The 23,652-nt window shown below is 47.6% G+C and overlaps 1 protein-coding gene across 2 annotated transcripts in view; it reads left to right on the forward strand.

Moving 5' to 3' along the window:
* ATF6 (activating transcription factor 6) overlaps window positions 1–23,652 on the forward strand; it is a 1,839,477-nt gene that overhangs the window by 1,581,402 nt on the left and 234,423 nt on the right. For both annotated transcript variants that reach the window (XR_015309808.1, XM_086964422.1), the window contains exon 12: window positions 3,992–4,091. Coding sequence is in view for 1 of the 2 variants with exons in the window: in XM_086964422.1 (XP_086820548.1) it covers window positions 3,992–4,091 (100 nt within the window). In the remaining variant the exon portion in view is untranslated. The remainder of the gene's footprint in view (window positions 1–3,991; window positions 4,092–23,652) is intronic.

The raw sequence follows: 23,652 nt of genomic DNA on the forward strand, positions 1-23,652 counted from the left end.
AGCACGGTGATGAGAGTCTGGGATCAAGTGGCTGTCCGGAGTGAACTCACCTCGTTTCCCTCCCCATTGACGCCCATATTCGGGAATCCCGACTTTACTCCGGGCTTAGACCCGCAGCTTTTTAAAACGTGGAGGGCTACTCCCTGTAGAGAGGTAGGGCATATGTTTAATCTGGAGGGCATCCTCTCCTTTCAGAAAGTGAAAGAGGAGTATGGGATACAGGAAGCAGACCGGTTCCTATACTTACAGGTCAGACATTGGGTCTTACACCACTCCATTCAGCCGGGAGCGCAGCGTTTCCTCACGCCGTACGAGAAATGGCTCCTCACGCGCAAGTCTGAGAAGAAACTATTCTCAGATCTATTCCAACACTTGCTCCTCACCCACATATACACCTATCACCCGGGGAAAGCTAGATGGGAGGAAGACCTGGGGAGGCAACTCACGCGGAAGGAGTGGGAGGGGATTTATCATAGAGCCAGACACTCGGCCTATCACACCGGCCTCATAGAGACCCTGACTAAAGTAGCAATGTATTGGTACCACACCCCAGCGCGCATCCATCGTTGGGACCCCAAGCAAGTGACAGCTGTTGCCGGGGATGTGGGGAACGGGGTACACTCGAACACCTGCTATGGAGCTGTGAGAGGCTGCAACACTACTGGTCCACCATCCTAGATCTTGTAGACGCGCACTTAGACACCCAGCTTCCCAGGTTCCCTGCCTACGTAATTCTTGGCTTGCCAAATACGCTGATGTATCCCCTGAAGTCCATGAGAGGGAGGTTGATTGCCATAGCATTGGGGGCTGCGGTGCAGAACATTGTGGAGCGCTGGAGAGACCCACAGCCACCCATACACCTCGGCTGGCTACACAGACTCTGGACAGTGTTGGGGATGGAGAAACTGTCCCTGACGGCGGCAGGGCGGGGCGCGGAGTTTGCAGACATCTGGCGGTCATTTTTAACTTTGCTCACCGGGGAATTTCGGGAGCTGAGGTGCCCCCGATACCTACGATTGCTAGATCTCGCAGACACCCCGCTTCCTGAACCTAAGACCAGGACCCGCAGGCGTAGAGTCCAGTGTGAAATAGTTCAAGCACCGGCCCTTTAGAGCTGCTGGGCCAGATGGGGCTTGGCCTGGATTACTTAGCGGACAAGAAGGGGGGTGGGGGAAGGGGGGGATCGTTGGGGGTTGTTTGGGGTTTGGTTTTGTTGCACAAATTATTTCAGCGTCCGACATGCTCCATTGCCTTTTGACGCGGCCGGCCCGACTGGGTTGTAGGCGGCTTGCTGTGTTTAAATGCCTCTTGATTGACACCTATGCCCGCCTTGCTCTTACTCAAGCATTGTAATTGTGTGGCCGGTGCCTTTGCAAGCATGGGTCGATATTTTTTGCTCTGAATAAACAGATTTAATACTAAAGTCAACATGAGTAAGTCGGTGGCCCTAGACCTCTCTCTAGAAAGGTCCACGCGTGCGCATTTACAGGAGAACTTTCCCTTTTGTTGGGCGTCTGAAGCCATCCCATATTTGGAGATTCAGTTGGCACCCACACTGCACAACACTGTCTGTATCAACTATGCACGGGCTCACCAGAAAATCAGGCAAGACCTGGGCAGATGGAGGCACTTTCCGCTTTCCTGGTTGGGAAAGGTGGCAGCAATAAAGATCACAATTCTTCCGCAAATTCTTTATTTATTCCGGACAATTCCGTTGTGTCCACCCGTTGGATGGATTCGCCAGACTCAATCGGAGCTAGCTCAGTTTATCTGGAATGGCAAGTGGCCGCGAATGAAGCTCAGACTGGCGACACTTCCTCCCGAGAAAGGGGGTCTCGGCCTCCCAGACTTGCTTCTTTACTTTCAAGCAGCCCAACTGCGTGTTCTTGTGGAATGGAGCAGATGGGAGTCCGAAAAGCACTGGCTCTATCAAGACCAGGCGATTGCGGGTCGCCCGCTCCAGGAGGTTCCCTTCTTACGTCGGCAACATAGACCCCCCCCCCAACCTTTACGCCTCGCATATTACCAGGGTCCCGATGGAGGTGTGGGACCACACCAATATCAAGCACGAGTTTACCTCATTTCCATCACCCCTCACTCCTTTGCTGGACAACCCAGATTTCGGGCCCGGATTCGACACTATGGCTTTTGCAAGATGGCGTCCGGCGGGGTGTAGGTTTTTGTACCATCTGTATGCAGAGGAAGGGGTAATACAGTTCGAGGCCTTTCGACAGGAATATGGCCTGCCGGAATCGGAACTGCTCAGATATCTCGAAGCACGACATTGGACGCTTAATAGCCAGGTTCGGGCAGAGGCGGATCGGCGCCTGCGGCCCTATGAATATTGGTTAATTACACGGAAAACTGATAAAAAGCTTATATCCGACTTATATCGAATGTTCCAGGACAGGTACACCCATGTTTATAATTCAGGGAGAGCGCGCTAGGAAAGGGAGCTAGGGCGCATGCTTAGCAACAAAGAGTGGGAGGGCATCTACTACTGAGCGCGGCATTCCGCATATCATATGGGACACCCATACTAAAATAGCATCATATTGGTACTACACGCCGGAGAAGTTGCATGAGATTGATCCCGCGAGGTAGGCAACCTGTTGCCGCGGGTGTGGGGAGACGGGCACGCTGGTCCATCTACTGTGGGATTGTGTTCAGCTCCGGGGGTACTGGAAACAAGTCATTGATGAGGTAGACATGCATTTTGACACCGAAATCCCACTTCTTCATATGTTCTGTTAGGGTTGCCTAATCCCATCACATATCCACTACACTCATGTAGGGGGTCGCTTAATTGCTATTGCTCTGGGCTCTGCCATTCAGAATGTTCTATCTCACTGGCGCACCCCGCATACTCCCACGTTCCAAGGGTAGTTACATTGCTTGTGGCACGTGTTAGGTATGGAGAAGCTGTCCTTGACAATGGCGAGGGAGGGTGCTAAATACTCGGAGCTCTGGCAGCCTTTTTTGTCCCTGCTTGCCACGGAATTCAGGGAGGTCACGTGCCCACGCTATTTACGTCTGTTGTGCCTGTCAAATGTGGACTTCTAGGGAGCATTCTAGGGGATTGCTACATTTGTGGAGTGGGGGTGGTGGACCTGGAACGTGGGTGGTGGGTGGGAGTTTGGGGGGTGGGGTGGGGGTAGTTGGGTGGTTTGTTTTTGTTTTTTTGAACATTTGTTTGCCCATACAGATTGTCCGGCTCTGGTGCCGGTTTTGCCTTCAGGTACGGCTCAGTGTACTTTACTGTCAGTGTTTCTTGGCTTCTGCCGTGCTGAAAGTGTGGAGCCATGTGATAATACGCTGTTCCTGTCTGTGCGCTCATTTGTCAATAAAAAGATTTAATACTAAATGAATTATCCTACTACCCACCGGTCTGTTAACTGGGGCATCCTGCCGGAATCCATTTTTGCTCCCATTCTATTGAATATTCTGTGCATGGATTCTCTGGAATTGATAGTCGTTGAAGATCAAACTACTTTTCTTGTATATGCTGACAGTAACTGTTAGCATCTGTAGAGATCCATATGCATGAAAGAGTGATACTAATAGAAATATAAAATTGAATCAGTCCATAAAAATGACTTCAAAAATGAGTGTGTGGAAGAAACCTTATTCCACAGAATGAGTTATTGCTGGACTTTCATACTATGAGAGCACATGAGGATTCTTAAACCCTGAAAAAGCTCTCATGTTTAGAGTCTATTTAAATAAGCAACAACTATAAAAATATCCTTATGTGGTAGAAATATCTACATGCCCTTCGTTTGTTTGAAGAAGTTACATTTTGTTGCAGCTTCAGATAAAAAGAGCTTCGAAAAAACAATTTTCCTTTTGTACTGAGCAAGTTAAGCAATAACTGTAACATCTTTGGTTTTGAAACCCTACACAAAGTGTTTGATTGGCCGAGCCTTGATAGAATGCTTACACTCACCATGTAAATGTGACCCTTTTTCTAAATGTAGATGTTTTTATACAGGTTAACACAAGAACTTCGAGGCTGGGTCCATAGACACGGAGTAGAACAGACAAAGTCAAGGAGAATGTCATATCACCAACAAAAAACGCGCGTTGTTCAGGTAATTTTGGTCTAATGTGTTGGTATCCTCAGTGAATTCTATCTAGCGGGCACTTTTCAGAGGGGGGGCGTGTGAGAAGTTGGCCTGATATGTGATGTTTCCAATTCTGGAACCACCTTGTATCAGTCCAAACAATCCCTTATGGTGTCTGGTTGTAAGTCAGCCTTATTAGACAAGCTATCCTAGTGGTAGCATGGACTAAGCAGCCTTAAAGGCTAAACTCAAGAGGTCGTGTTAAGCGAGCTGTTTTACCAATCACAATCCTGTAATATCAAATTAAAGGACACCGCACAAGTATATATTATAAAAATATATGTATTTATTACTAGAATAATCCCCAGTACTCTTTATGAGTAAAGGGGCACAAGCGTTTAAACAAAAGCACAGTATAACATATGAAAGTTGCACAATTATGGATGAGGGCGGGTGGCCACTCAAACCATATATTAAGAAAGTGGTATAAGAGATACCAATCGAACAGTGGTTAGGACTAGGGAATCGCTGGGAGCAGTCGGGACTAGCAATGCTGAAGTCGGGAAAAGCCTGCGGGATTCGGGTGCAGCGCTTAAAGCACAGGCATGCACCAATGTAAAGTCAATGGTGCGTAAAAGTTATAAAGTTACTGTTTAAGGAGACTTCCGCTTAACCTAGAAGGACGAAATTTAAGACACATACACTAGAGGTGTGTACCAGTGTGGGAACACCGGCGTTGTTGAGTTACCTCACCCACAGGAAGCGGGTGCATAGGGTCGAAGTTGTGTCGGGTTTCGTCACGCAGGTTGTTGGTGCTTGAAGTTGAAGATGCTGCAGGCGATGTGAAGGAGAAGTGTCCGGTGTGATCCAAGGGTGGATCAGAGTTGTAGAGTACCTGAAAGCAGAGGGGACAGAGTCTGGGTCACTCAGCAGTGACCAGGGTGGAACCAGGACGGAACCAGGCAATGTCGGACGCAATCAGGTGGTTGTCGAAGAGCTTCTCTCCGCTGCCACGTGGGCTCTAGGGCATCTGCGACGTCCAGGAGCGGGTCACGAGCTGTCCCACGAAGGCTCTCGCCATTGGCTCTGTCGGCTTCAGGATTGAAGCAAACAACACTTGGCAAGAGCAATCCACGCAGGACTGGAAGATTGCTTCTCACTCGGGGCAGGAGGGTCAGAGCGGGTGCTCCTTTTCAGAGGAGCGGGTGCAAGTCTGGAGCAACCAGAATCACAAGTTAGATTTCGTAGTTCGTCGGCACAGGGGCCACAAGCCAGCGGGCAAGTGACCGGGCCAACGCGTTGAGCCAAAAGAAGCAGAAGGGCCCCACGCAGCACTCGGTGAGTGTAGAGGGGTGAACTTCGGTGCAAAAGTGGCTCAGGGCTGGGGCTTCTCAAACCCCGATGTACAGCTTCGAGGGCCACTCGTGGGCTGCACGGTCAGCGGCTCGTGGTCTTTTCAAGATGGCAGGCCCCACGCTTCCGGTCGCCTCCGCTGGTCCCAGCTCTGCAGGGACTGTGGATCGGGCTGTTAGAAGGCGGGCTCACTTGGTCTTGTCGGACTCTGTCGCTCGAGTTCCGGCGGGAACTGCAACAAAGCAAACGTCGAGGTGCTGGATGGTGCCTGTTTGCACAGGGTGGTCACTCCTTGACCACAAGGGAAATTCTTCAGTCTTCTACGTCGAGTAGGATGTCGAAGGGTCCAGAGTTTCGTTTCTTGTGTTTCATCAGGATAATCTGAGTGCGTTGGCTCTGCTCCCATTCTTATACCAATCTAGGGGGCTGGATTACCTGCTAGGTCCCCTCCTATGGGTGGGACCCAGGAAGGGGGTGGTTACACCCCTTTCCCTTTGTCCAGGTCGCGCTGGGACTGGGGCTGGGATGCCCCAGAACCGGTTTGACCGGATTATGCAAGGGGAAGCCTTGTGCTCCCCAGGCAGTGTCTGGTTTCTTTCAAACCTCCCTGCTACAATCCACTATCTCCTGTCTGGGGTGGTGTGACACCTCCCTGTGACAGGAAACCCTTTGTCCAGGCTTCCTTGGCTGAGTTTCGGTCAGCTGCAGGAGGTCAGACTCTTGTCTGTGGCAGAAGCATCCATTTTGTGGATCTGAGGCTCCTTTTAAAATCAACCGCGTTTTAGCAAAGTAGCATGTCATCTCCCTCTAGAGGGGTGGAATGATATGCCCGTCGACGGGACTGTCGAGGGGATAGTATTCCAAATCGTATGATACCTTACATGACATGTTTTGATAAAGCCAAACCAAAGTTAACATATAACCGCAAGGATTATAATGCACTTAATAGTATATGGTTTGGCATTATCCCGGAACAGTTTAGGGAATTGGTCCCGACAGCTGCAGACAGGCTCAGCTCGTGTTAGAGCACCATCTCACATAAAACCAAGCACTCTGCCTCCAGGATTGTTAAGGCCTGCCATAGGAGTGACTTATAGGTTTATATGTGTCCAGATAGGTTTAGATATAGGCCTACTATATCTAAGCAAGGGGTGATTACACCACCTTGCCCCAGCTGAGTGATCAGCCAGTTGTGTCAATTTTAGATAGCCAGCCAGGGGTGGCAAAAGATATGCTGCAGCCCCTGGTAGGCCTTGGATGCACCTATGCCCTGGGCGCCTATAGTGCTCTGTACAGGGGCTGATAAGGTGACCCAAGCCAATCTAGTTATGCACCTAGGGTACATGGAATCCATTTTACAGAGAGAGCAGATTGCCTGGGGCCCTGATTAGCAGGGAACCAGGCCAACTAAGTCGAAAACCAGCAAAAGACAGGGCAAAAAATCTGGGGTAACCATAGTCAGGTAGCCACCTTCCTACAGGGCGGATGTTGCCATTAGTGTTGATTCACTGACGTCATAGCAATTGTGCAAAAGTAACAAAACAACAAGTATTGAAAACCTATGCAGCTGGAAAGTGGTAAGGTTGTAGCATGTAGCTGGTAGTGCATTTACTAATGCATGGTGTGGTAGTGCGCTGTAATTTACAGACTGCACAGTTTCCATTGAAATGGCCACTGAATTTGCACAGACATGCAGTTTTATTGTTAAAACTATACAGACCACAAACAATGTAGGGAAATTAGGTTTAGCGAATATTTAATTTGTGCATCACTAAGTTTATTGATGTTTTGATCTTGTTAAAATTTGTTTCCATCAAAGTTAAGAATTACCAATAATGTGCTTAACTGTTGGTATATTATGAAATATTTTTACAGCTCATTTACATTTTGTTGTGTGATACAAAAATCTACATGTAGTTTCTGCGTCCCTCCTTCACGTCTGCCTCCTAACGAGCTAAATATTTGTATACAATTGCAGCTATTTCATTTTGTTTATTTAGGAGGCTTTTGTAGTCCTTATTATATGAAAGGGCATTCAGATGGATACTCTTAAAGAAATAGCTCCCAGGTGCCTGCCTGGTAGTACCACGCGACTCCAGTTATGGCTCTGTCTGGGAAGTGACTTCTTAGGCCTATATTTGCATCACCTGTTAAGTGTGTACTGCATTCCTCAAAGTGTAAACAATGCTTCTGCAGCAGATTAGGTAAAGTGTCATGTCCGAATTTTTAGAAGTTCAAGCCCTATTGTAAGAAGAGGGCCTTCTCCAGGGGCCAACCTCTGCAGCAGTATTTACCGTCACCGGCGGTTTGGACCCTTCAATAATATTTCTCTCATTTGTGTGCTCTAGGTGAATATAAGCAAACACATCTCGTGCTCCTTTCCCAGTCCATTTTATCACTGGATCTGCTACTTTAAAATTGCACTAATTTGCCCTCCCTCTACCCTCAACTTCTGGTCTGGGCGCAAGTCTTTCCTTTGCTGGCCAGATGGGAGTCCATCACAACGGATAGCTGTGTACACCAGATGGTATGCCTGCCATTTCCTATCTGCTATACAGAAAGTGCAGCCTGGCCCATGCCTCGATTCTGGAGTTGGAAGTTCTCGCCTGTTGCTATAGGCTGCCATAGAAGTGGTCCCCTGTAGGTGATACGGTTCAACTCCTCTTATTTCCTGGTCCTCAAGAAGGATGGGAGTCCCAGGCCCAATCTGGACCAGAATCTTCCGAATCCCTTTGCTCATCAGGAGAAATTCAAAATGCTGACCCTGAATCTTGGTCTCTGAGCCTTAAATGCCCAAGATGGGACGGTATCCCTGCATCTCCTGAGTGCCTATGTCAAATTGCTGAGCCTCACTGCTCAGGAAATTACCTCTGCTTCACAGTAGGATCACAGCACTACAGTTTGTATCCATTAGCACATGTCCGATACAATGCAGCATCTGTTAAACGCCTGCAGATCCATATATCTACAAAGGGATCCGGAGGCAGTATTAACTCCAGTATATAACTGAATCTAAGAAAATTTGGTTTTATGTTCGAGAATCTGTCCTGAAGAAGGTGTTTGTATTTGAAAGAAGCCGAAACGCCGCGTCGACATTTGTTTCCTTGATTCTTGTTTTACATATTTCATAAATTCTGTATTGATTGTCAATTATTGTGATTTGTATTCATTTATGTTTTTAATATATTAAAAATACCAAACTGTCTACACAGCTGTATGAAATAAAATTATATATATGCTTTTTTAACCAAACTCTTGATAACAGCCTTTTTGTTGCATTGTAAAAATTGTGTTGGCCTTGCATAAATTCTTGTCCTTTAGTAATATCATTATTACTTACCTCTCCCGTAACTAGCATAATGATATTAGTGATATGCCTAAAATTCATGATACTTTTTCCTTAGAAGTATTGTGAGGCTGACCACATAGGATAGCTCATTGCTTGCACTGTGGGACATTCTCTGTTTTTCTTCTTATTTCTCCTGGTCCCAGACAAACCTAGAAAGGGGGCCTCCTTACCTTTTTTTCTGTATAGGAAACTTTAGACACGGCTACAACCCGAACTGCTAAACGGAATTACACCAAATTTGGCAAAAAGGTAGCTCTTGTTTCAGAAAGAACTCTTTTTCTTAAATGGTGTAAATCCGTTCAGTAGTTGCTGAGAAAATAAAAAAATAAAAGTTTCAATATATAGAGGCAAGGAGGATCCGCGCACCTTTCCGACCACAAGCTTTATGCTAATTGGCTATCCACACTCCAAACCAGGAAGTGTTGGCAGCCATCTTGTGCCTCGGTAACTGAGGTACAAGAAAAAACAAAGGCATAAAACAACAAAAAGTGGCAGTTAGAAACATCCTGACCCCCTAGACCTGCTCAGGGGGTCCCTTTAAGGACCCCCAGGGCCAAAAAAGGCATTTTTTTTTAATCAGCGAGATTCGCGCACCCAACACGAATTTCGGCAGACATTTAATTTTTTTAAAAATTATTTCGCCCCTGGGTGGGCCACTCCCGGGGACATGCAACATTGAAATTGCGGGGTCCCAGGGAGGCCCCCACAGCCCCAGGTCTTTCATTAAATATTCGCAGGGGGCTCACCGCCCCCCTGCAGCCCCGGGGACTGCCACCCCCTAGGCTTGTTATTTGTAATGTTTGGGGGGCCTCCAAGGCCATCCAAGCCCTGGGGACCGCAACCCCCTAGGCTTTTTTAAACATTTGCGGGGGCACATAGCCCCCCCGGAGACCGCCACCCCCGGGGCTTGATTAAAAAAAAACAAATAACCTGTGTGGGGGGACTCGAGCCCCCCGACATGCCCCGAGGACCGCCAATTCCTTGGGGCTATGCACATGTTGGGAGGGGGGCCGCATGGACCCCCTCCTGGAGCTTTTGATGGCCCGGGGGACGCCACCCCACAGGGCCGGCTCCTGCAGTGTCCCGGGGTGCCCACTCTCAATGACAGGGTGGGAGCCGCATGGCTCCCGCCCTGTCATTGCAAACTCTGCTTTGCTTCATTGAAGCAAGAGCAGGGAAACCTGCTCTCGCTTCAATGAAGCAAAGCAGAATTGCTTTTCCATAAGGGGAGCTGCATGTTAGCAGCTCCCCTTATGGAAAAGCAATGCCGGCTCCCGCAGGACGCGGGGATCTGGCGGGACCATTGGGGCTCTCCCCACGGTCCCCAATGGAGATGGCCAGCCCTGGGGGATGGGGTCCTCGGGGCTAGAAGTGGCCCGGGAGGGGGGCTGTGCGGCCCTTCCCCCTCCCCAAAAAAAGTCTGGCCCCGGGGGATGGGGTACCCGGGGACATAAATGGCCTGAGGAGAGGGCCACGCTACCCCCCTCCAATTTTATAAAGAAGAAAAAGAACACTGTCCGTGCCCCTGGGCATGGGGTCCCTGGGGCCAAATATGGCCTTGTGAGGGGGGCCATGCTGCCCCCTTCCATTATCTTAAAAATATGGGTCAGGCCCTGGGGGATAGCGTCCCCACGGCCCATAAAATAGTAAAGGGGGCCACACCTCTCTTCAACGCAGCTATGTGGCGCTTACCTGAGGTACCTGTTGGGCTAGTTGGACCATCGGGACCCTCAGGATTCAAGGGGACTTAATTCTCCAACTTACAACACGCCAGGGGGCACGTTTGCAGAGTGGTGGAGAAATGGGGCATGGCCTTTGTCTACCTTCCACCAATCCCACTGTGTGGGGCTTACTGGAGGTAAAAAGTGGGCTAGACTTCAATACCCACCCAAGAGCGGGCCAGGGAGCGTGTTGTAGAGTGGTGGGCAAAATGGGCGTGGCCTGGTACGAGTACTTACCAGTGCTGCTGTGTGGGACTGACTGCAGGTATTAGTTTGGGAAGTTGGCCCCCAAAGATGTCCTTGGGGGCCAACTACCCCTCTTGTTACCTCCAGTAAGTCCCACACAGTGGGATTGCTAAGACGTCTTCGGAGGCCATGACCCCCTTTCTCTACCACTCTGCAAACATGCCTCGTGGCAGACTACAGTATGGGGGATGAAGTTCAATTTAGTCCTGAGGGAATTTGGGGGCCAAGAATCCCTCCTGGTACCTCCTTTAAGTCCTACGCATTGGAATTCCTGAGCGTTGGTTGGATGCCGAGCACCCTTTCTCCACCACTCTGCAAACGCGACTACTAGTTAAAGTAGTATATTTCTGCACCTCTGACTTAGAAGTAGTTTTAATCCCCTACCCTATTATGTACTACTTTCCTACAGAGGAGGTCATGCTAATCACAGGGGTACCCCAACGCATTGTGTTCCCTAGTGTATGTAGGTATTTTCAATGTATTCTAAGTGTCTTTTACCATAGCACTGGCTCTAGGCCTGGTTATTCAGAGTCAGTTAGCACCAGTACCCGTATGAAAAAGTTCTGGGCACAGGATGATTTTGCAATAAGGCCTCTTTCTGCTCCTCTGTTGGTTCTTTCTGCACATGTCTTGCTTCTTCCTGCAGTTTTCTTCGTCTTTGTGGACTTCTGTTTCTTCTTTCTGCATTTCTTTTGCTTTTTTCTGTGCGTTTTTTCTTCTTTCTTCACATGTCCTACCTCAGTAGGCATAGTTAGAAACTAGCATTTAAAAAACCTTTGAAATTCACTTAAACCATAGGTTTCAGGCACGTTATAGTTAGAAATTAGCATTTCAAAAACCTTTGAAATTCACTTAAAAAAACATAGGTTACAGGCACGTTATAGTTAGAAATTAGCATTTAAAAAAACGTTGAAATTCACTGAAAAAACCATAGGTTTCAGACACGTTATAGTTAAAAATTAGCATTTAAAAAACCTTAGGAATTCACTGAAAAAACCATAGGATTTAGGGATAGTTATAGATAGTTGGACATTTCTCTCGTACAAAACCAGAGAAATTCCTCCGTTATAGTTAGTTCAGGTAACTATAACTCGCGCCCTCGCAATGCACTGCTGATGATGTCACATATTACATCACTCAGGGCATGGTCAGTGACATCACGGATAATATCACTGATGACATCATCCATGTGATAATTTGGTGCATCTTCTTACACCCTAATATAACCTTTGATACACCCACTCTAAATTACAGACTGCCAGTCTCAAAACCATAGACACTCCAACACCTATAACTACATACACACTCACTGATTCTTGGGTTTACCCACACATCCACTCACTCGCAGTCACTCATACTTATGGTCACTCAGTACAGGACTATCAAATGCACTCATACACCTATATAGACACTCGCACACCGCTACTCATCCATAGAGGTTCTCACACCCCTTGTCAGTCATGCAAATAATTAATCACACTGCCATTTACTCACCTATACAGTTATACAGCCACCAGCTCAATTACTCATACAAATACTAGCACATTCTTATGCTCTTCTACAATAACTGATACAAGCACACACTCATCTATACAGCCACTCTCACATCGCACACTCTCACTTATAGCCATTTATATACTCCAACACACATATATACTGCCTTTCACATATGTAGTTACTCACACATGTACAACTGAGATATACATTCACTCACTTAAACAACCATACACACACTCATCTACTCATACAGTCCATCACCGATGCACTTGTGAAACCATGCACCCAGTGAATCACCCACTCACACATCTATACACAGTCACACACACCCCACTCACACAAACACTCAGGCACCCATACAGATACTCAGACAGCCAATCAATAACCCATATAGACACTCATGTAGCTATTTGCAAACCCATGCAGCTGCTTACACACCAACAGATGGATACAGACATTCACACAGGTTAGTTACTAACCCATGCATTCAGTAAGATATGTTTAATCACTCACTTATAGAGTCTGTCACGCACCTACTAAATCATCCATTCAGACACTTATACACCCACTCATTCTTTAATAATCCTTTCCATATATATATATATATATATATATATATATATATATATATATATATATATATATATATATATTAAACATATTTAAACTTTACAGAAACTCACAGTCACTGGATGATGTCATCAGTGATGTCTTTTGAGATGTCATAAGTGATGTCATCAGTGATGTCACTGCCCATGTCACTGCACATTTCATGAGTGATGTAATATATGACGTCATCAGCAGTGCATTGCGGGGGCGTGAGTTATAGTTAGCTGAACTAACTATTGAAATTGAAAAAGCTTTATTCGACTTTAAAATACATAAAATCATAAAAGCAACAAATTCATTACAATAACAGTATAATTTAAAATGCATACATTTTAGCACAGAGTTAAGCTTTTCCGTTTCTTTAAAATACTTTTTAAAAAACCCAGCATAACGGCTACAAATGTCACATCATTTAAAGATAACAGGAATAGTAAAGCTGGGCGGCATTGCCTCCAAGTACCATATTTTGTTAAGAATGGTTTAATCCATCTGGACCTTTCCAATGTATAAAATTTACAAAAGCATATTGCATGTAGTGTGGATTGGGTAGATACATTGTCACATGGGCATTTGCACAGATTTCTTCCCCAGTCGTTTACTTTAGGGAATTAAACTAGACGAAAGAATATATCGAACCTGAATCTTGTCAACAGATAGCGGTCAAATGCCTCCAAGCACCATATTAAGTAGGGCTGAATGCTATATGTGACTACGGTGAGTTGGTGCTGCATTACAAGGTTTTTATTCATTTGCACACCTAGTCTCATGGGTTCGACATGATACCAGCACAACTGCTTCAGAGCTTTTCTAGAGATCTTAAGCAATGAATCAGGTTGATGGTAGAACTCTGGTCTTCCTAGATCCCTGGTAAATTTAAGAATGTACATCAGCCAAGGTATCTTGCTGGCCTTATTCAAGCTCATACAGTCCTTAATAATATCTCTATTTAGCGAAAGGTAGGGGGTAGTCCAAATTTGGTGCCAAAGCAAAACAGGTTGCATACTAATCAGGTCAATGATATATCGAATCCCCAACTCAGCATGACAATTGAATACAGGGGAGCTTGCAGGGTTGGCCAGGATGAATCTTAAAAACGCATTCTCTACCTTTTGTATTTGACTGCACTTTTCGATACCCCAGATACCTGCTCCATATATTGCTGTGCTGATGCACTTGGCCTGGTAGATTTTAAGCAAATTTCTGGAGGTCTCTTTCCCATCTTTTTCGAGAATGACATAAGTGCCGCTGTAGCTCTCTTAAACATCAGGGTCCTATTTCTGCTGGCTAACCCCAAGGACCCAGTTTCTTCAAGTACGATGCCCAGGTAAGAAAAGGATTTAGTGGTTGCTATTTTTTCCTTCCCGGCAAACAAACGACAAACTTTATTCCCAGATCTACCACACGTCATTACAAATGTTTTTGACACATTAAGTTTTAGGCCCCTACTATTCATAAAATTTAGGTAAGTGTCCAAGGCCACTTGTAATCCTACTTGGGTCCGAGACATTATCACGGCGTTGTCCGCATATAGGAGGGACGCAAGTTGTTGGTGGTTAGCCTGGGGAGAGTCGCGTACTTTAGCCACTAATTCCTTTTCTAAGTCATTGGTGTACAGGTTAAAAAGAAATGGGGCGAGTATGCACCCTTGCCTCACTCCCCTCTTTACAAGGAAAGGCTTGGTACATTCTCCTTTTGTGCCGAACCTCACTTTAGCCCTGGCTCCGGCATAGAGTTGTCTTAAAAAGGAAATTATCATTTCTTCCACCTTCAAATCCCTCAGGATCTCCCATAGGCGGTCATGTATGACACAATCGAACACTGCGCTTAAGTCGACAAACACGGCGTAGAGCTTGCCCTCCTTAGCTTGGGTATATTTTCCTAGAAGCATAGTGAAATTTAAAACCTGTTCTAAGGTACCACGACCCTCCCTAAACCCATATTGGACAGGGTATAAGATTTTTTCGTCTTCCGCCCATTGTTGTAAACGATTTAAAACTACCCTCCCGGTAACTTTCATAAAAGAGTCCAGGAGGGATATTGGGCGATAGCAGGCGGGATTTTCCCGGTCACCTTTTTTGAATATAGGAATGATTATAGATTCCGCCCAGGTTTCAATAAAACCCAATTCACAGCTAGCATCAAGGTCTCGATTAAGTAACGGGGACCATAACTCGGGCTGATGTTTAAATTGGTCAATGGGGATACCATCAGCACCCCAGTGCTTTATTTCCCCTACTCTGAGCAATGGCAACTTGGATTTTAGTTACGGATACCTGTAGGTCAATTGGTACAAAACCGACCTTACCAAGCCCTATTGATTTTTCCCCAATAACAGCCAGTTTATGCACTCCGCCCGGATTATAAACCTCTACAAAAAACTCTATCCAGGAATCTTCTGCTATTGCCACTTCCAATCTTGCATTTTCTCCTTGGTTAAAAAACGGGGCCTTCACTGCCGCCCAAAAGGCACAACTATCCCTTTTCAAAGAAGCCTCATGTAGATTTACCCACGCTTCGTTCTTTATATTACGTTTCCGGGCTTTTCTTGCCAGATTATAATCGCGCCTACACTGGATTATTTCTGCCTGTTTTCTTGGGTTTTTACTCAATGCACTCTTAAGTTGAACATGAGTTTTCGTGCATGTTGAGTCAAACCACCCATTTTTAGCCGGTTTCCTGTTTCCCGCTGGGCGTGTAAGGTTCATTTTAATAATTCTGGTAATATCAGAAAAACAATCCAAAACCTCTGTGTGTAAAACCTCATCCTGAAGACATCTAGTGATGGGTACAAGTGCTTGTTTAATAATTTTACTATTTGTTACCTCTGGGTTAGTCGATGACCACCTAAGGGCATACCCGTTCTGTCTATTTAAAACACAATTATTTTTCCAGGCCAATCTTTCAATCATGGAACAATCTTTGTTTACAGAAAGCTGTAATCCAAAGCAAAGAGGAAGATGATCGCTCAGGCCTATAGTGAATGTATAGAAGTAGGTTAGACAATTAGAGTGGGAATTGGTAATAGTTGCAAAATCTATCAGTGTGCTGTGCCCTCTTCCCACATATGTGGGGCTAAATTCTACCGGGGGGCTACATAGCAAATTGACAAAACCCAAATCATATGATGCCATCATGTCATTAAAGGCGTCTCCCCCATTATTGTGCTCAAAATGGGGTTGGTTATCCGACTTATACATTTCATGGTCCCCACAACCACTTTGATACTGCTTGCAAAGATGGTGGTTAAAATCACCTCCCCATATCAAGATAGAGTCCCTAGCTGTATTGTCCATCAACATTCTGATTTCCTTGTTAAGGGTGTTTATCATGTTATTTACCAGCCCTTTTTATAATATTATTGTACATGTTGGTGATTATTACCTCTACCTTATCGGTCACCTGTATTGCAACAATTTGAAACTCACTAGATGAGCCCACTGATTTCAAAGAGGATACCTTTAACAGGTTTGAAACATAGACAGTCAATCCACCTTTACACCTCCCGTATCTAGAAGGGCTTGCTGGTACATAGAATGTTTTAAAGCCGTTGATGTGAATTGCTTCGCGATCAGGTCTCTTGGAGGCAGAGAATGTCTATGTCCTTAATAAAGTCCGACCAGTTAGGATTGTTTATCTTTGAGTGGAGTCCTGCAATGTTCCAGAAGGCAACCCTAGTTCCTTTCTGAGGGGATGCTTCCAGTAGGTCTTTAAACTGATTTTCTGATGTGCAGACGACCTCACTATTTGCCACTAGATGTTCTGTCCTTATCAGAAGAGGGGCCTCCAAATGCTCCATCATGGGTTTTTTCTTATATGGTCCACACTCACTCTGTACCTCATCTCGTACTACCACTGTTTCTAAACCCGTTCTTGAAACCTCCCTGTCTTCAATGGTTCGTCGTCAGTCGACTCCCTCTAGTCCCCTCAAAGCCGAGTAGCGATTTACCCCTTCAAAGCTGGGGGGTTGCCCCTGTTAAATGCGCCTCCTGGCGCGATGTAGAGGCGTCAGTTGTGCCGCGCCGCTAGGACTGCTGGGATGTGTAATCCCATCGTTGGTGTGAATAGAATTTAGGATATTCCCATCCCTGTCTAGTTGGTTTTTGCGCGTACCTGTTATAACTCTGATCGTTTCCTCTACTAGGATTGGATCTGTTCAGCTCCCTATAGAAATATTCTAGTGGGCAAATCTCAATAGCCCTCCTTTGTGGCTTAGCGTTAAACAGCACCTCACTCAGTATACGTCTGACAGGGTCAGGTCTTTTAAAATTCAGTACAATACAGTCCCCTGCTTTGTTCTTTTTCGTTCTCCCTATCCAAGAAACTCTACGGACCATAATTATGTCCTGCCAGATATTATTTCCCTCTGATGTGTTGTAAGTGATCCAGTGAACTGCCTTGTTTTTTAGTTGGTCAAAGTTCTCCCTCGTGCCCTCATTCAAAGCAGGGACATTCACTAGCACCAGAACCAGGGGTGCTGATTCTGGCGGAAGATTAATTACTGGTAAGGACGCCGTGGCTCTTAAATTTTAGTTCGGTTGTTTCCTTCCCCCTATCCTTATTCTTGCCTGTATCTGATGATTGTGTGGTAAGTGGGTTATGTTCTTGAGGTTTACTTACTGGTGGGGGCAGACTTTGGGCAGTGTTTCTTTTGCGGCCTGTGTGTGTCTTATTTATGGAGATTAGTGAAGATACTTTAGGGTCTAAGTTAGTACTAGGCGTATTCCCCTTATCAGGAACAGAGTTCAATCAATCAATCAATCACAGCATTTATATAGCGCACTACTCACCCGGAGGGTCTCAAGGTGCTAGGGGAGGGGGGGTCCGCTACTGCTCGAACAGCCAGGTCTTGAGCTGCTTCCTGAAGGCGAAGTTGTCCTGGGTCAGGCGGAGGTGGGTCGGGAGGGAGTTCCAATTCTTGGCGGCCAGGTAGGAGAAGGACCTTCCTCCTGTGGTGGCTCTTCGGATCCGGGGGACGGTGGCGAGGGCGTGGCTGGTCGATCAAGTTGGCGTGTGGGAGCGTAGAAGACGAGGCGGCTGTTGAGGTATCCTGGGCCTTGGTTGTGTAGGGCCTTGTGTGCGTGGGTGAGGAGACGGAAGGTGATTCTCTTGTTGACCGGGAGCCAGTGCAGATCTCTCAGGTGTCCAGAGATGTGGCTGCGACGGGGGATGTCCAGGATGAGTCGTGCTGAGGCGTTCTGGATTCGCTGGAGTCTCTTCTGGAGTTTGGCGGTGGTTCCGGCGTAGAGGGAGTTGCCGTAGTCCAGACAGCTGGTGACGAGGACCTGAGTGACCGTCTTCCTGGTCTCGGTGGGGATCCACCGGAAGATCTTACGTAGCATGCGCAGGATGTTGAAGCATGACGAGGAGACGGCGTTGACTTGTCTGGTCATGGAGAGGGAGGAGTCCAGGATGAAGCCCAGGTTGCGTGCGTGGTCTGTTGGTTTGGGTGCGCTGCCCAGGGCAGGGGGTCACCAGGAGTCGTCCCAGGCGGAGGGTGAAGTACCCAGGATGAGGACTTCTGTCTTGTCCGAGTTCAGTTTCAGGCGGCTGTTCGTCATCCATTTGGCTACGTCTGTCATCGCTTCGTGTAGGTTGGCTCTGGCGGTGGCGGGGTCGTTGGTGAGGGAGAGGATCAGCTGGGTGTCGTCGGCGTAGGAGATGATGTTGAGGTTGTGTTGACGTGCGATGGCTGTGAGGGGGCTCATGTAGACGTTGAAGAGGGTTGGGTTGAGCGAGGAGCCTTGAGGAACGCCGCAGATGACTTTGGTGGCTTCTGATCTGAACGGGGGGAGGCGGACTCTCTGTGTCCTTCCGGCGAGGAACGAGATGATCCATTCCAGTGCCTTCTCCTGGATTCCGACGTTGCTGAGGCGCTGCACTAGGGTACGGTGGCAAACAGTGTCGAAGGCCGCGGAGAGGTCTAGAAGGATGAAGGCCGCTGTTTCTCCGTTGTCGAGCAGGGCTCAGATGTCATCGGTAGCTGCGATCAGGGCGGTCTCGGTGCTGTGGTTGGCCCGGAAGCCAGACTGCGAGAGGTCAAGGGATCCGTTCGTCTCGAGGAAGGCGGCCAGCTGCTTGTTGACGGTCTTCTCGATGACTTTTGCAAGAAACGGGAGCAGCGAGATGGGGCGGTAGCTCTTGAGGTCGGTGGGGTCGGCTGATGGCTTCTTTAGTAGGGCGCTGAGTTCGGCGTGCTTCCAGCTCTCCGGGAAGGTAGCGGTGTCGAAGGTGGTGTTGATGATGTCCCGCAGGTGGGGTGCGATGACCGCGTCGGCCTTGTTGAAGACGTGGTGCGGGGATGGGTCGGTCGGAGATCCAGAGTGAATGGAGTTCATCGTGCGGATGGTGTCTTCGGTGCTGATCCGGGTCCAGGCGCGGAGGGTGGTGGTGGGGGGCGGTGGTTCAGTCGTGGCGTGCGTGGTTGAGAGCTGAACCTGTTGTGTATGTCCGCGATCTTGTTGTGGAAGTAGGAGGCGAGGGAGTTGCAGAGGTCTTGCGAAGGGGTGATGTCGTTGTTTCCGGCGTTGGGGTTGGAGAGCTCTTTAACTATGTTGAAGAGTTCCTTGCTGTTGTGGGCGTTGTTGTCCAGTCGTTCCTTGAATGCAGTTTTCTTGGTGGCTTGGATCAGTTGGTGGTGTTTTCGGGTGGCGAGCTTGAGGGCAGTCATGTTGTTCGGTGTTGGGTCTCCGCGCCAGGCTTTCTCGAGGGCTCGGCAGTTCTTCTTGGAGCTCTTGAGGTCTTCGGTGAACTATGGGGCTTTTTTGCTGCCGGGTCTGCTAGGCGGGGTCTTCAGAGGGGCGAGGTCGTCTGCGCAGTTGCTGATCCACTTCGCGAGGTTGGTGGCTGCCTGGGGTCGTTGTGCTGGTGGGAGGGTTCGTGCTGCGGGAAGTCGCGAGCTGGTCGCCTGTGATCTTGTTCCAGCTTCTAAGTGCAACCTGTTGCTGGTGGTGGTGGATCGTGGTCCTTCTGAAGCTGAAGTGGACGCAGCTGTGGTCCGTCCAGTGGAGTCCGGTGGCGTGGCTGAAGGCGATGTCCTTGCTGGATGAGAAGACGGGGTTGAGTGTGTGTCCGGCGTAGTGGGTGGGGGTGGTCACCAGTTGCTTGAGACCGAGGTTGGTGAGGTTGTCTAGCAGGGTGGTGGTGTTGCTGTCGTTGTTGTTCTCCAGGTGGAAGTTGAGGTCCCCGAGGAGGATGTAGTCAGCGGAGGGGAGGTCGTGCGGGCTGATGAAATCGGCGATGTCTTCGCTGAACTGTGTGCGTGGTCCCGGGGGTCTGTAGATGAGGGTGCCTCTGAGGGTGGTCTTGGGGTTGATGTGGATCTGGAAGTGCAGGGGTTCGACGGGTGCGAGGGTGTCGTCGGTGTTGGTCGTGATGCGGATGGAGTTCCTGTGGATGATGGCGATGCCTCCTCCTGTCTGGTTGACGCGGTCCCTCCGGATAATCTTGTAGCCGTCCGGGATGGCGATGGCGATGTCGGGCGCTGAGGAGGCGTTCATCCAGGTTTCCGTGAGGAAGGCGACGTCTGGGGCTGTGGTATGGAGCAGGTTCCAGAGCTCGACGGCGTGTCTGTGGACGGAGCGGGTGTTGAGCAGGATGCACTTGAGGTGGTTGCTGCTGGAGTTCAGCTTGGTCGGTGCTAGTGTGGTGCAGGTCCGAATGCAGGTGAACTTGCAGGAGTGGCAGCAGAAGGGTCCGTGGGTGTGTCTCGGGGTGGCTCGATAGCAGCCCGGGATTCTACCGGCTTTGAGTGCGTAGAGTTCGGTGGCGTTGTAGGTCCGGCGGGAGGGCTGGTGCCTGCCGCTCTGCCATAAGTGGAGAGTGGGGGGGCGGAGCGAGGGAGGGTCAGCTGGGAGGCGGGAGCGGGGTGGCGAATGGGAAGGGCGAGCGAGGGAAGGGGGCTGGGCCGCAGGGGGGCAGCGGCGGGGACGGGGAGGTGGAGGGTAACGTGGTAGGGGCTGGGCACAACAATAAGGGGGAAACAGGATGAAAGAGTCACAGAGAGCAAAGCGGATATTACACGGAGGCAAAAATGCAGCACAACAACAGAAGAAACACTAAGTAAACACGGCGAAAATGCAACAAAGTTGGCAGAAGTACAATATACGCAGGGGATGACGCGGCAGGGGCTGGGCACAACAACAAGGGGGAAACAGGAGGAGAGAGTCACAGAGAGCAAAGCGGATATTACACGGAGGCAAAAATGCAGCACAACAACAGGGGAGAGCAGGAGGAGAGCAAAGCAAAGATTACACGAGGCAAAATGCAGCGAGGTTAGCAGGAGTGCAAAATTACAAACAGGGCAGATGCAGTTCCGACGGACGAGGGCCGGGAGCACCGCTGCGAGCAGTGGCGGCACTTGGCAGGAACGGCCTCAACTCACGGGGAGTGTTCACGGTGCGTGGGGTGACCGGCCCGGAGGGACAGAGGTCGCTGCTCACCACGTGTTCACTCTTCCATATAAGGTCCAGTGGGAGGGAGGGTCAGGTGGGAGGCGAGAGCGGGGTGGCGAATGGGAAGGGCGAGCGAGGGAAGGGGGCGGGCCGCAGGGGGGCAGCGGCGGGGAGCGGGGAGGTGGCGGGTAACCCGGCAGGGGCTCTGCACAACAATAAGGGGTAAGCAGCGGACGAAGGGAATCACAGAAGAAACACTAAGTAAACACGGCGAGGTAGTGTTAGTGTATCAAGTCTGCGTGTATTATCGTTAGCTAGTTCACTGAGGGCATCAATCTTTCTATTAATAGTAAAAGCTTTTATTCGACATTTTTGTCATAAAGCCAACACACATATAATACACATACTTATCGTTAAAATAAAAATGTGTTACAATGAATAAAAACTTTACAAACATTCATAATGTTCAAAAAGCGCTGATCGGTCGAAATGCAATTCTGGGCATATTCATTAATCGTGAGTTTTAAGGGGGATATATATACCAGGGTTTATACTAGACCAATTCAATTTTTTAAAAACAGTTATATACAATAATAATTATAAATAATTAAAAAGCCAATGCTAAAATCAATTGATCCTACAATGCTAATCCAAGCTTCTTTCTAATTATACAAACACCATGGAGAAACCTACTCAGACCAAATACAATTAGCCTACTGTTCGAGGATCTAAATATGCGTTCTGCCTCTTTGAATGAACGTGTCCCCATATTTTTACATAGAGGTATGATCCATTTTTTTTCGAGATGTAACATACAGTGGACAAAAGAAGAGGATATGAGCCTCATCTTCTTTCAGATTTAAGTCGCAAGAAGTACAATGAGGGTCTTTACTTACTCCTCCCCACCGGCAGGAATTTGATTTGATCTGTAAAACCCCGTATCTAAATTTGAGGAAGACAGATTTAGCCAGGGGTGGTTCAATTTCGTCCACAAAGGGTTCAAATGAGGGATGATCCTTAAATTGCAAAAATGTGGACGTTAATTGTCCGGTGGCACGTTCATATACATGGTTATTCACATAGTTCCAGTAGGCAGATTTTACTTGGGTCTTACAACTATTAGGCAAAGTAATAGATACAGCTGGTGTTTCCCAGAAGTGTGATAGACCTATTTCTGTAAACCAATAAGATACATGTCTCATCCACTTAATTGTATTGAATGAATCCAACTCCCTAATTTCCAATAAGCCTGCTCTGTAGTTAGCTAGTTCCGGGGTAGACCATAATCGCACCCAATAAAGCAATGGTCGCAACTGGCATAAGAAATCGGTGCGCTTTACATCAATATCTAAGTAGACCGACACTAAAGGTGTTCTTAGGGGCAATCTTAGTAAGCGTCTGAAAAACTTATTTTCTACAACGTCAAATGTTTTTTTGGAGTAAGGCCCCCAAATCTCGGCCCCATACAAGGCAGCGGATTGGGCTTTTGCTTTGAACACGTCAATCGCAGGAGTAATAGCTTTAGATGTGCTCCCACCATGAATCTTTAAGATGGGCAATGAATTCTGTGTAAGTGTTAACCTGCTTTTGTCGAGTTGGTTGGCCCAAGACATTCTACTATCCAGCCTGATGCCCAGATAGTCAAATGAGTCCACATACTCAAGTTTGTTATTATTTAGGGCCAGGTTCTTCTTGAAGGATTTGGAGGGATTAATTGCCATATATTTCGTTTTGGATGAATTAATTTCTAACCCCTTCATTACACTATAGCTGTTAAATTTATTTATTAAGTTTTGCAGGCCTTTCGGAGTTTGGGATATAAGGATGGTGTCATCCGCGAATAATAGTGCAGTGACTGCCTCGTTGCACAATTTGGGTGAATCATGATTGCATTGAGCTAAGTAGTAGGGAATATCATTTACGAACAATGAAAAGAGGGTTGGTGCTAGAACGCACCCTTGTCTCACACCTCTTTTCACTGGGATGGGTCGGGTGAGTTCTCCATTTCTACCCCACCTTACTTTAGCAAAGTTGTCTGTGTGCAATTTTATGAGATTACCCAACAAATCGTCCGGGACGCCCATCTTCTTTAAACACTCCCATAATAAGTGGCGGGGAACAAGATCGAACGCAGAGCGTAGGTCCATAAATGCAACATATATGCTACTCTTCTTGATATTAACATACTTCCAGCATATACACATAAATCTGTACACTTGGTCCACAGTGCTAGTCTTGGATCTGAACCCTGCTTGGTAATTGGATAGGATTTCAGAGTCATCAATCCATATTAAAAGCCGATTTAAAATGTGTCTAGAAAAATTTTCTGTAAAATATCGATTAAACTAATCGGTCTGTAGTTCCCTGGGTTGTATCGATCCCCTTTTTTAAAGATAGTTATTATTTCTGCCCCTTTCCACGTT

The sequence above is a fragment of the Lissotriton vulgaris genome, chromosome 1_1 (assembly GCF_964263255.1).
Source record: "Lissotriton vulgaris chromosome 1_1, aLisVul1.2, whole genome shotgun sequence".
Classification (NCBI taxonomy): Eukaryota; Metazoa; Chordata; class Amphibia; order Caudata; family Salamandridae; genus Lissotriton; species Lissotriton vulgaris.